The 13672-nt window shown below is 46.5% G+C and overlaps 1 protein-coding gene across 3 annotated transcripts in view; it reads left to right on the forward strand.

The window, feature by feature from the left end:
* The window catches only part of PNKP (polynucleotide kinase 3'-phosphatase), an 80878-nt gene extending 67659 nt beyond the window's left edge, over positions 1–13219 (forward strand). For all 3 annotated transcript variants that reach the window (XM_069200883.1, XM_069200884.1, XM_069200885.1), the window contains 5 exons: positions 36–97; positions 2959–3068; positions 10419–10506; positions 11788–11855; positions 11940–13219. In XM_069200883.1, the coding sequence (XP_069056984.1) occupies positions 36–97; positions 2959–3068; positions 10419–10506; positions 11788–11855; positions 11940–12060 (449 nt within the window). In that variant the 3' untranslated portion in view covers positions 12061–13219. The remainder of the gene's footprint in view (positions 1–35; positions 98–2958; positions 3069–10418; positions 10507–11787; positions 11856–11939) is intronic.
* The last annotated feature ends 453 nt before the right edge of the window (positions 13220–13672 follow it).

The raw sequence follows: 13672 nt of genomic DNA on the forward strand, positions 1-13672 counted from the left end.
AAGTGCTCTCTCTCATCTTCATTTTGTGTTTACAGCCGGGAAGTCCACATTCACGAAGGAACATATGGTGCCCAGCGGCTACGTGACTGCCAACCGGGTATGTACGAGGGGTGAGGGCAGTGTGGAACAGGTAGAAAGCGGCAGGTGTATGGAAAGGGTGTGAAAGGATGAATAACGGGTACAAGCAACGAGATCTGTTACATTTGTCACCTCGGGAAACTATGCCTTGCATGCTCCTGCCATCTAGTGGTAGGATCAGGGACAAGGAAGTTGGTCGATGAAGTACAATTTGCCTTATGTTTGCCTTTAAGATGGAATGTATGCGCAAGACCTGAAAGTCCAACTTATTTTTTATTTTATTGTTGTTTTATTTTAACCTTTATTAATTTGATACTTTTCAAAGTAAACGTTTAGTTTATAAACAAATATCACTTACAAAGTTTAAAGTAGAAGTGGTAAGCATGATGATCTAGGCAATATTTTCGTTATGTAAATCTTAAGTGTAATACTTCCAAAAAAGTTTCAAATCCTGATTAAAATAAAAAAAAGATCATCTAGAGATCATAAAAATCGATACTCCTGAAAGGAAATCCGTCTCTCCTCTTCGTTGTTGGATCTTTTTTCATTCCACTAGATTCACAATTAATCTGCCACTAAGCAGCATCCGAGTTGGGCTTTTTCTATTCTAATCGCCTAAATGGGAGAACGCTTCTTTTCTGTGTCTCTAGTCTTTTGCCCCCCCCCCCCCCCCCCCCCCCCCCCCTACTCTATCACTTCTCTGCTTCTTCTCACGTGGGTATTTGGTGCAACCCCATCTCCTCGTGTACCCTATCATTTTAAACCCCCTTTGGTGCTCGTCACCGGGCTTTGGAAAGTGCTGCTTTTCATTGTTTCTTCATCTGTCCATTTTATTTCGCTTTCAGAAGCCTTTTCTGACAGTTTACCACGTTACAGGATTGTTTTTTTCTATTTCTTTTCACGGTGCAGTTCGTGCTGCATCATTAACTGACCGCTCTTTGCTGATTCGTTGGCAAGCTCCCTCAGTGTGTACTGAGGTACCGTTACCGTACAGGCGCTTTCTAAACCCAGCCAAATGACTGGATATTGCTGGCGCCTAGCTCCTCATCGCCCTTGAACTCTTTTACCAGAGGAGCCCGAGAACTTTACCCCCAACTCAAATTCACGTGTGTTCCCGCGTCATTCCACATATGTTCCCGCGGTAATTGATCTCTGCAACTGAACCCGGAACCTTATTCAGAGCTTGTATTAGAGGACAGCAGCAGTTCCTTTCAGCAGACCTGTTAGACATCTAGTGGGACAGTGCCAGCAATTCTTGTCAGAAAGCAGATATTTTGTGATTAAGTGCCGCATATCACACCCCTATTGCAATGATTAAAATATAGAAATGATCTAATATTATTATTATTATCTAATAAAATTAAAAAAATTAAAATGTTCCATGCCAGACTTCCTACTTGTAGAGTAGACTTCGTATTCCAGACTGGAAGCACACCGGTAACCTTACACTTGGTAGAAAGTTTACTACTTTCTCGGAATTCGCAAACTACGAGCGAATTTTTGACCCTGTACATACGTGCGCATGGTTTTCCGCAGTTGGGCCAGAGAACTCCCATAGGTTTAGGGAGCGCAGAGTTGTTCCACTGTGCACGTGGTTTGTGATTTGCTTTTTGTGGTACGTTTTCTACTACCGAGTACACAATTGTGCCTCTTCCGCAGTTTCACCATCATTGTAAGAAACCAGCTTAGAAGGAACAGTCTCATCAGCTGCGTGCAGGGGCCCTGCTGCCTCTTGGTTGGCCAGTGGCACCTGCTGTGCACACTCTGGTGTGATTAGAGGGTTTAAAGATGTCTTCTCTGTTCTCTCCATGGCAAGGGGCCTGAGTGCTTGACACAGCTTCATGGTGACTCGTCTGTGCACAGGAGCAGAGCCCCTCTCAGGTTGTGTTCGTGAAGACACTCCTCTGCAGGCGAGTGTGGGCCCGCGCAGACAGCTCTGCCTCTCTCCACCTCTCCCCACCAGGGACTGCTCGTTCTGTGTCCTGTGGCTCGTACAGACTGCACTGAGAGGCGGATGTAGTGTCCCGCTGGACACGTTCTAGTGTTTCACCAGCCACTCGGCTGAGGGCTGGCCTTACACTCGCACCCCGCAGCCATCCAACACATGCGCCACCAGTCAGGTGACCCTGCCAATAAAAAGGGCCCGCGGCCAGTTAACAGAACCATGCTACTGTGTCTGCGTCACCTTCTTTGGTCTAGGGCCCCCAACACTACAGCGACCTCGACAGCGGCCTCCAGGTCTCAGCTGTGTCGATAATCGTTGCAGGGTCAGAGCTGTGTCAAGTAAGGCTACCTCTGCTGTTGGACCTGATTGGCAGGCAGTGCAGAGGAGGTCTATGAAGGTTAATGCACAAGGAAACCCTTGAGAAATCAGGTGTTCTGAAGGCCGGAGACGCGCTATTTGTAGTCTGGCCGTGCAGAACCTGCTCTTCCCTCTTTCTACTGTTGACACAAGGTGGCTTTCTGCTTTGAGTTTAACTCCTTAATATACCTTTTGACGCCAGGATTAATGCTGATTTTAAGCCCACAGGAAATCCGCTGAATACCTGCAGCTGAGAGTGGAAGGAGTTGGGCTGGGGCATGCAGATGTGGAAGAAATGGCTACAACAGGTTTTTATTGCTGAAAAGCCTTTGGTACTGCAGGGCTACCGGGGTTTGGACAGGGTCTGTCATATGTTGGTGCAGCAGGGACATCCCCTTCAGAGAACACACTGAGAACTCCTGTGACTCCAGACGATCTCTCCTCTTTCATTTACTGTTTCTGTCCTCTTCTTCATGACCTCAGTTGCATTAATTATAGATCTTTCTCCATTTTCGCAGATGTTACCCCTTAACCCTTAACCCCTTAACCCTTTCCATTTGTTTTTCTTTCTTGCTCAGGACACTGTAGGATCCTGGCAAAAATGCGTGTCGATGTGTGAGCAGTTCCTGAAGAGCGGTAAGAGCGTCTTCATCGACAACACCAACCCTGATGTGGAGTCTCGCCGCAGGTGAGTGCTCTCTCTCATTCTTTGAGAGAAAAGGTATCTCTGAGGTGAGCTTTAGGGTGCACAAGAGGACAACTCCAGAGGCTTCCCGGGCGCACTACTCCTTCTCAGGTTATTGGTGGGATGCTCTCCAGGGGCAGAAGGTTTTCAGATCTTCTAGAAATAAGTGATACTTTCCGCTCTGGGTATCTCACCTACGCCGGGTGCTGATGGAGAGCAGTCCATCGTCTCCCCTTTATGCTGGGTGTAATAACAAAGGCTTCTCCCTTATCCTGGATCCGCCAATAAGACTATTCATTCTGGCATGGGTGCATAAGGAGCATTTCAGTGCCTCCCACTAAGCTGGGTTGACTAACATGGGCATTAAATCTATCCCGGGTGCATGAAGGAGCAGTCCAGGGTCTCCCGCTTTGCTGGGATGGTTAGTAGAGATATTCCTCCTAGCTGGGGAGCATGAAGGAGTCCTCCAAGGACCTCCCCCATGGGCTGAATAGACTAGTAAGGGTATTTCACTTACTCTGGTGCAAGAGTTAACTGTCCATGGTCGCCCCTATCTGCTGCGTGGAATAATACCTACTCTGGGTGCATGAAGGAGCTCTCCATAGTATCCTTCTTATGGTTTGTGTAATAGATTATAGTACCTTCTCTGGGTACATATGTGAGCTAGCTGTCCATGTTCATCCCCTCACCCCCCTTTGAGGTGCTATATTAAAGGTAGCATTCCAGCTCTGGGTGCTTTAGGCATTGTCTAAGGCCATCTCCAAATGTGGGGTTCAGTATTAAGGATATTTAATCTATTCTGGGTGCATGAACAGTCCCAGTCCTGACTCTATACTGAGTAGAATAATAAGGTAGTCTGCCCACCCTGGGTGCATGAGAAAGCTGTTCATGGCTCCCCCGCCCCCCCTGTGTCGATTGTATTAAAGTATTAAAGGTATTCAGCCTAGCCTGGGTGCATGAGGAAGCAGACCAGCGTCTTGCTGTATCCTGGCTGAAGAAGATTGCATGCTATGGCCATGCTCCTATCATGATTCACTTCATTTGATCTTTCTGCCCGAGTCTCCTACCTATTGTCTGCCACCCGTCACCTCCTGGCCTGACTCTCTTGCCCATAATCTTATGCCCATTATCTCCTGACCCAAGCACATCCCTGCCACAAGATTCTGCCCTCGCATTGATTGTCATGTCAGAAGAGATCATGTCTTCAGTGGGTAGCCCACATGGGTCTAATTTGTTTCCTCCTCCTTTTCAGGCTTTAAGTGAGCCCTCAGTCGAGACTTCCTTAATCTTTTGGCAACAGCATTTTCTTATTAGCATCCATCTCGACCAGTAAGCCTCCGACTCTATGCTCGGCTTCCACGATTGACCAAAGCAGGTTCGGCACTGGATGGTCCATAATTTACCTAAGCTGAACACCAGTAATTGAGAAATTCTGATCTTGGGAAGAAATAAAATGGGGTAGGATCAGTCTCTCTGCCCAATTAGTATGCAGTCTCCACCCTCTTCCCCCACTGCACTTAAACCTAAATCCCTAGAAGTAGCATTAGACTGCGAACTCGCACAAAGCACAAGCTAACATAATTTGTAGCCTAAGATACCCCAGGCTCTGCATCCTAAGATGTGCTCTGTCTTCTGTTCCAATAGATCTTTCGCATATCATCAAAGCATAATGCTGAAACATCAGAAACATGTTACCAGACTTGAAGGTCTAGTGACTTGAATAATCTGCTCAACGCAACTGTAATGCGCTTGACCCATAATCCTGTCTCAAATTGTGTGATCCGAGGCAAATATTTTATTTCATAGAGTCACCTTTTTCTTCAGTATCACACAAGAGAGCATCATCAAATATGTGAGTTGAGCACGTCTACTTTACAAAACATTATTTTAACACACTAAACCTTTGTTCCATGTGTAATTGAAATCTAGCCCACTTATAGGGTACACATGACCCCTGGTGTGCCTCTTAGTTTCCTAATGGCATTGTCATCTGTGCAGGGGCATGGGTGTTTCTCAGATAGTATTTTAAAACAAGCATTTGCAAAGCCAAAAGTTCTCTCCTATACAAGAGCTATTGGCTTTGGCAATGTATTTTGCCATGTTGTACATCAGTGTGGCTGCTGTTCAGCATGGCATAAACTTAGTGGCTGAAGTGTCAGAGTGGAGGGGTGTAGATTTGTTGTAATGTCATAGAGAGGAGTAGGACGAGTAGAGTGTCATAGAGTTAAGTAGAAGGGAGTAGGGTTCAGTAGCAGAGAGTGTTGTAGAATGGAGTGGGGTGGAATAGGGTGGAGTGGGTTGGAATGGATGGAGGTAGGGAGGTGGATTAGAGTTGGGTGTATTGGATTGTGGTAGAGTAGAGTGGCATGGATTGAGTGGGGTGGATTGAAATGGGCTGAGGTGGATGGGAATGGGGTGAATTCCAGTGGGTTGGATTGGACTGTGGTGGCTGGTTTGGATTTGAGTGATGGAGTGGATTGGATTGGGGTGGGATGGAGTAGACTGGACTGGAGTGGGGTGGATTAGATTGGGGGGGGCTGTATGAATTGGAGTGGGGTTGACTTAAGTGGGGTGGATTGGATTGGGATAGAGTGTGGTGGACTGGACTGGAGTGGATTGGAGTGGGGTGGATTGGATTTGGACAAGGTGGTCTGCAGTTGATTGTATTGCAGTGGGGTGGGGTGAATTGGATTGAGGTTGATTGGATTGGTGTGGGGTGGATATATTGGAGAGGGGTGTACTGGATTGAAGTAGGGTAGATTAAGGTGGTTTGGAGTGGGGTGGATTGAACTGGAGTAGGGTGGATTATGTGGACTAGATTGGACTGGAGTGGGGTGAATTAAAGTAGATTGTATTGGAGTGGGGTGGATTGGAGTGACGTGGATTGGGTATTGGTGGGCTTGATTGGAGTAGGGTGGGTTGGATTGGAGTGGGGAGGGTTGGATTGGAGTGGCTGAACTGGAGTGGGGTGAATTGGACTAGAGTGGGGTGGATTGGGGCTGGCTGGGGTGGACTGGATTCGGGTGAGGTTATTGAATTAGAGTGGGGTAGATTTGGACTGGGCTGGATTGTGGTGGTTTGGATTGATGTGGGGTAGACTGGATTATAGTGGATTGGAGTGGGGTGAATTAAGATGGAGTGGGGTGGATTGGATTGGAGTGAGGTGGATTGGAGTGAGGCAGGTTGTTTTGGATTAAAGTAGGGCAGTTTGGAGAGGGGCAGGTTGTTTTGGATTGAAGTGGGGGACAGATTGGAGTGGAGCAGATTGTTTGGTTTGGAGTGGGGCAGATGGTTTTGGATTGGAGTGGGGCAGATGGTTTTGGATTGGAGTGGGGCAGATGGTTTTGGATTGGAGTGGGGCAGATGGTTTTGGATTGGAGTGGGGCAGATGGTTTTGGATTGGAGTGGGGCAGATGGTTTTGGATTGGAGTGGGGCAGATGGTTTTGGATTGGAATAGGGGAAAATTGGAGTGGGGCGGATTGTAGTGGGACAGAATGTTGTGGATTGAGTTGGGCAAATTGAATTGAGGGGTGTGGGGTGGATTGGTTTGTGTGGGGTGGATTGAATTGGGGTGAATTGGGATGGTGTGGGGTGGATTGAGTTGGGGTTAGGAAGATTGGACTAGGGTGAGGTGGATTGGAGCGGGCGTATTGTTTTGGACTGCAGCGGGGCGGACTGGATTAGGGAAAATTGTTGTGGACTGGAGCGGGGCAGATTGTATTAGGGTGGGTTGGAGCTGGGTGGATTGGGCTTGTGGGGTGAATTGGGGTGGATTGGATTGGGGTGAGGTGGATTGAGTGGGGTGTTTTGTTTTGGATTGGAATGGGGCAGATGGGAGTGGGGCATATTGTTTTGGTTTGGAGTGGGGGATATTGTTTGGGATTGGAGTGGGGCAGATTGTTTTGGAGTGGTGCAGATTCTTCTTGATTAGAGTGGGGCAGATTAGATTGGGGTAGGTTGGGATGGGTGGGTTAGAGTGGATTGGATTGGGGTGAGTGGTTTGGATTGGAGTGGGGTGGATTGGAATTGGGTGGATTGGGGTGTACTGCACAATTATGTGTTAAAGCGTCATGTCAGAAATTACACATAATGAAGAAACAATGTTGCTTTGCAACATTTCAAACAAGTTAATCGTCATCTTTTGAGAAGAGTGGCCACAAGCAAAAATAAAAGAAAACATGAGTGGAAAGTCAGAAAAGACGACTTGGCAACATAAAAGAAGTTAGCTTTAAAAAATAAAACTTTTCAATTGTGTTTGTCCTGCTGGGCACTATTTTGCCAGGTACAAGGCTTCTGTTTGCAGACTCTAGAAGTTAAAAAGAAAATATGTACCTCGATCACGTCGGGAGCAGCGGATGGGCACTAAATAAGTTGAATCAATCAGTGCTTGGTCCCTGCTCCACGCAGAGGAATGGAAATTATGCTTGGCTTGCCTTGACGAAATACGAGGCTGTAAAAAAGAGTGCCACGCAAACCAACAAATTGTGAGCGACAGGCGGGCTCCAAGACCTTTACTGTAGACAATAAAGTTTTGCAAGCGAGATGCATGTGTTAGAGCGTGCACTCGCAGGCTTGACCCTAAAAATCACTTTTTAATATATGTCTAAAGCATGATGTGGTAGCATGCTGTCATTTTACAGACAGACATTTTCCATTGAAATCTCCACAAATTTTCCCACTGGCATGCAGTTTTACTGTTAAAACTATCTAGCATACAAAAGACAATGGGCCTCATTACAACCCTGGCGGTCAAAGACCGCCATGGCTGTTTCGGCGATTGTACCGCCAACAGGCTGGCGGTACAATCTGGCGAATTACAACTGCGACGGTAGCGCCGCGGTCGCACCACCGGGACCGGTGGTTTCCCGCCATGGTTGTTCCGGCGGTTTTAATCCGCTAGGGGATTACGAGTTCCCTTCCCGCCAGCCTGTCCATGGCGGTAGAGACCGCCATGGAAAGGCTGGCGGGAAGGGGAGTCGCACGGCCCCCAGGCACAGCCCCACCCTGCTTTTCACTGTCTGCACTGCAGACAGTGAAAAGCGCAACGGGTGCAGCTGCTGAGACTGCCTGTAGAGACCGCCATGGAAAGGCTGGCGGGAAGGGGAGTCGCGGGGCCCCTGACCTGCCCATGAACTTGGCATGGGCAGTGCAGGGCCCCCCAGGCACAGCCCCACCCTGCTTTTCACTGTCTGCACAGCAGACAGTGAAAAGCGCAACGGGTGCAGGTGCAGCTGCGCCCATCGCACGGCCGCAAAACCGCCGGCTCCATTAGGAGCCGGCTCCCATGTTACGGCCGACATCCCCGCTGGGCCGGCGGGTGGAAACTCTGGTTCTGTTTCCGCCCGCCGGCCCAGCGGGGATCTCATAATGCGGCCGGCGGGATTGCGGCCGCTCAGCAGTAAAACCTTGGTGGCCGGCCTCCGCCGCCCGCCAAGGTTGTAATGAAGGGCCAATGTGTGGAAAGCAGGTTACAGGAAATATTTATCATTTGCACATCACCAAGTGAAGTATTCTGATTTGTTTTTTTTATCCTATTTAAATCTTTGTTTCCATCTCATTTCTGAATTCCAAAAAAGTGATTTTCTAACTGCTGAAATATGTTTTTAAACATTTGTACAGATCCTTTACAAGCTATTTTAATGTTGTGTGCTCAGCACCATTGTCAGGCAGTTCACTTTTCAAAATCGTGTATCTTTGCAGCCAGTGAAAGAAAAGTAAAAATCATTCTCCAGGATAAAATAAGCCTCAATTTGTAAGAAGACATCCGTGGGAATTTGACCTCTGTCTTTGCACAGCAAATGTGCAAAGATAAAAACAAGATTTAAAGGCATCTTTATTCCTCATTCTCTTACTGAAAAAACAGGAAACCTGTTTTTTTCCCAGCTGAAGTTCTTTTGCCAGACCAGGACAGTAGGCCCTAAAAATAGACTGTATGTATTTGAGCTTATCTGCATCACGGATGGTTAAATTGCAGTGAATGCACAATGAAGCGGTGTGACTGGTTTGGCAGCTTAGGAAATTTGATCAGATATCTGAGTCTTGAAAGAATGTCCATTGGATGGCAGTCCAGCAAAGGATCAATTTCATTTGTGTCTCTGCCTGCCAACCTACCAGCTAACTGCCTGATAAAATGTAAAATATGTGGTAGCAGATCTCTGCATCTAGAACTGTACTACCATTTGAAATGCTCTGCCTCTTCCAGGAGGTTGGAAAAAGACTTGCTAAAGTTCATAAGAGTCATGAAAATGTGTCTTTTCTGCTCAGTGTACAACCTGGTTTACAGTGGCTCAAGATCTGGTCCATAACACGTTTCCTGATGTCACTCATTGTCTTCCTGTCCCAGCCTGTCAAACCCCTAGGACTGATACCGCGCAGACACTCAAGGCAGAGCAAGCCACTGCTTAAAAATTCATGAACTTCCCTGCAACTATCCTGTGTTTATCTTCGTGTTTCCACATTTCTGCTATTGTTTCCATCCATCTCCAACATTTTAAAGGCTCAGAAGCGGTTATATTAGCATAAAGTCAGTGTCCAGTTTCCTATTGTAAGACACCATGGGCTATATGTACTAACGCATTTTCCCATAAACACAAAACGGGACAAACCCTTTTTTACATTTGGCCACATGGGTGGTTTTCTAAATGAACCCCTCTGCATAACTAAACGTCTTTTCAGGTTGTCATATGAAGCATGAGAAGTTTGTCCCAAGTTTTTCCCCAAACCTTTATGATTCTGAAACATTATTTCAGTGCCATTTGGGCTCTTCTACTTAATTTTGTCTACCTGAAAGTTTACAGATCCTCAGGCATGGTCTGCATCACGCACAGTGTCTCTAACAAAGATTGCATGCTGGGATATGTATGTATTGTTGGAATGCTCCTCACTTTGAGTGGGTTAGTTGCTCAAAAAGTATTGGTGTGTACACAGTCAAGGACCAAAGCAGCTTGCCTTTCCAGTGTAGTGGCTGTGTTGATGTTCATTGTGGTCTTTTGATATGCTTCTTACCCTTTTTTGCAATCATTGGCTGCAAAGTGGACCTTTACTTTGGTCAAGCTATGCTAAGACGTATCCTCTAATTTTCCTAATTGGGACTGTGCTGCCTTTTGCCTAAAGTTTCTATGTACTTTGATACAATAGCCACAGTTGTAGTGAAAGCAGGTTTAAATGCAAAAGTACAAGAAAATCCAGAAAAAGATAGATCTGTAGAATTAGGAGTACAAGACTTATTATGTGCGTAACTTGTACTGATTAGCACCCCTGTTATACCTTCTATAAACCCCCCAGTTAATTTAACATTCCCACAAATAACTTAAAAAATTTGAGTATTCTCCTCTTTCCCCTGCACTTTTCAGGTATATTGATGTTGCAAAGAAAGCTGGAGTGCCCGTCAGGTGTTTCCTGTTCACTGCAACTATAGAGATGGCGAAACACAACAACACTGTGAGTACGGGGACAAGGCTAAAAAACAGTGTGGTGCCGATGATAACATGAACTCACATGGAAGCAGAGCTCAAAAATGGCCAAACTCACACAACAAAGGCTCGGAAGGTAGATCTTAGAAACACTTGTGCAACGCACTGGGCTCACCTAAATCAGGTAGATCTTACCGGGGTGAGGTTAGAAGAGCCACTACTTTGTGTTATGATGTAGCTGTCCATGGAAGATTCAAAAAGTGGAGGCAGAGGCTTATGCAGGGAGTGACACTTACTTGCATACATCCCACACATTCGGAAAACCAGATCCGGCAGTTTAGCCTTTTCCTACGTTACTCCTAAAGTGTAGCACTACCTACCCCAACACATAACAGCCTTCTCCTCACTGCTGGAATGCTGCAAGGAACTGAAGACCTGGCTTTTCGAGTAGTCCCACTAGGCCCTAGGTGTGGCTAGACTCACACCTGCTCAGTGCCAGTATACCCTCCCAGGTGAGAGTGCGCTCTACAAGCAGCATAACATAACAATGTCAGGTTACAGAACAGGACTAAAGCATTAGGAGAGCGGGGCTTGGAGTGAAGAGTAAGCGACCAGGAGAGAGCTGTGTTAGGTGAGAAAAGGAAGAGTCCAGGAGAAAGCCAAGGGAAAGGGTTGGTGTGATGGGCAGGAGGCTATTCTGGAAAAAGAGTAAATTGCTAAGAGAGATACTGGGAGGGGCAAGATGTAAAGGACAAGGAGGGTTTTGGGCCAGAGAAGATCAATGGACCAGTATATAGCAAGTAGTAATTGATGTAAAGGAACATGTGACTGCTGTGGAGGTGATAGGGGAAAGGAAAAGTAAGATTAATTATGAAAAGGGGGACAGGCAGAATAATTATGCCCAGACTTGGGTCACCTGCTCACTGTGCCACTGGAATCAAGCTAGCCTGGCTGATGAAGGGTGATATCCTGAAACCGGTCCTAGGATGCTTGTTTCCGGTCCAGGGCGGACCTGGACTGGCATTTCGGGTTGGACTGTTCCTTGGGACACAGGGTCAAGATTGATTTGCATACTGATGGGTCCAAACTGGAATGGCGTGGTGCGTAAAAGAACGATGGATTAAACTCAGATCTGTGTCTGGGGGTGTAAGTTTCAGCACTCCGTCCATCATCTTTTTATTTTGCTAAAATTGACCACCAAGTAGCTCCTCACTCGAGTGTGTTTCCTGTACTCCTTCATGCCACAAACAGAAGAACCTTCCTGCAAACTTTGGCTTCTGATTGACTAATCTGTAATTTCTTATTCTAGTTTCGGGAAATGACGTACACAGGGCAGGGGCATCAACCTGTCAATGACATGGTCTTCAACAGCTACAAGTGAGTTGGCTAGGAGTGCATGTGACAGCTGGCACAAGGTGTCTGTTTCCTTCTTGAGCAATAACCTGTTTTTGTCTGTTGCAGGAGTAAGTATGTGGCACCTTCCTTGAACGAGGGCTTCAGCGAGATTGTGAAAATCCATTTTGTGCCTAGTTTCAAAGACCCGAAGCTTGAAGCCATGTACCGCTTATTTTTGGAGGGATGATGCCCTTGATGGTTCTGAGGCAGCAACACTACACGAGAGGAGAGTGCAGTGTGCAACAAACAATGGGACTGGGGTCTAGGGCTCACCTTGGCAGATGGTGCCAGATGACTGATCAAATGTCTATTTTGTGGTGTACATCGGTCAACTTCGTGATTCCTGAAGGCCTTGTGCAAAGGATCTCAGATGTGAATATCTGCAAGAGAATTACATGCACCCAAAATGAATCCCACAAGCCAACTTTCTTTCTAACTGTACCTCTCTGCCCCATACAATCCATCTTTCATAACTTCATGAAATAGCACTGTACCCCTCTGGGGAAGGGTGTGTCCTTTAACTGGGGCAGCTGCTGCAGCAAAGCATAGCTTAGGGTAAGACACACGTGCATGAAGGCAGTGCTGACCAAAGCCAATGCCACCCTGACTGTTGGAAGATTACAGAGAAACTACAATTCTGCTGTGGGGTGACTGTGCTGTGGGCAAAGTTGCACCTACCACCGTGAATATGGTTACACGTTGATAGGAGTGTTGTCCTGCTGATGGTTGTGTATCAGGAAGATGCTGATTGTTTTGGGCAGTAGCACTGCACAGGGTAAGTAGTGCAGTGTTAACGCTCCCCTGTTATTAACTCGTGCCTCGCTCTTGTTTTATTGGCCATTGTCTTGATGCTCATGAATGGGGGCTTGGATAGTACCACAAAGCTGGTTCTTTTATTACCACTCTTTACTTACCTAATTTCCCTTTTTCTTGATGTCTGTGCAGAGGGTTTTGTTTTAGTAAAGGCGTCTTGTGTATCCATGCACACTGTAAGAAGAGGCAGGAGAGAAAGAAAGAGATCAGTTGGTTGAGATCTAGCTTTCCCAATTACACACACCCCTACGTCTGTTGCTGAAGGACCCGGGCTAAGCCCTCAGTTCACATCTTTGACATGTGACCCACAACCTCAATTACTTTCTTCCTATCTTTCCGCTCATTGATGCTTCACTTTGCTGTACGTCTCTATCCTTGTGCACGGATAATCAGGTATTATGTAGATGCCCTTCTGCATCCTGCAAGGTACAGCCCAAGCGTCAGCTGTGGGGCCTACCTTTCACTTTCGAGGACAGTGCCAGCTTGTCTGTTTTGCGTATGTGTAATAAAGAATACTTGGCATTTTACCAGCAGGGCTTTCTGCAGCCTGATGATTCTTATGCAGCAAACTGCCTCCTCATTTATGTTTGTAAAGGTTTGATCTGTGCTCTCCCACATCCTGTTCTTCTCTTTATCACTGTCTTAAATTTCTTCTTTTCTCCCTGCCTTCTTTTAAATCAGGTTAGTTACCTTATTTCTTCACTGTTTTGGGGATTATTTCTTTCTGTCTGGTGGCCCTCCTGCCCCCCTTCCTTAATTTTCCTTCCTTTATCTCTTAATCTTCCTACACCTGTTTATTCACCTCTTCTCCTATTGCTCAGAGATGGATAATTTGTGCAGTCAGCTGTCTAGGAGCCAGTGGCTGTCAGATTTCCATGTTCGGCTTCTCCACTGGAGTTGTTACAGAGAAGAGGCACTCTAGGTTTGCGTGGATTATGCAGTTACATCGTCTTTTCTCAGAGTGCAAGGATTTTCTGATGGATACT

This window comes from Pleurodeles waltl, chromosome 7, assembly GCF_031143425.1.
Source record: "Pleurodeles waltl isolate 20211129_DDA chromosome 7, aPleWal1.hap1.20221129, whole genome shotgun sequence".
In the NCBI taxonomy this organism is placed as follows: Eukaryota; Metazoa; Chordata; class Amphibia; order Caudata; family Salamandridae; genus Pleurodeles; species Pleurodeles waltl.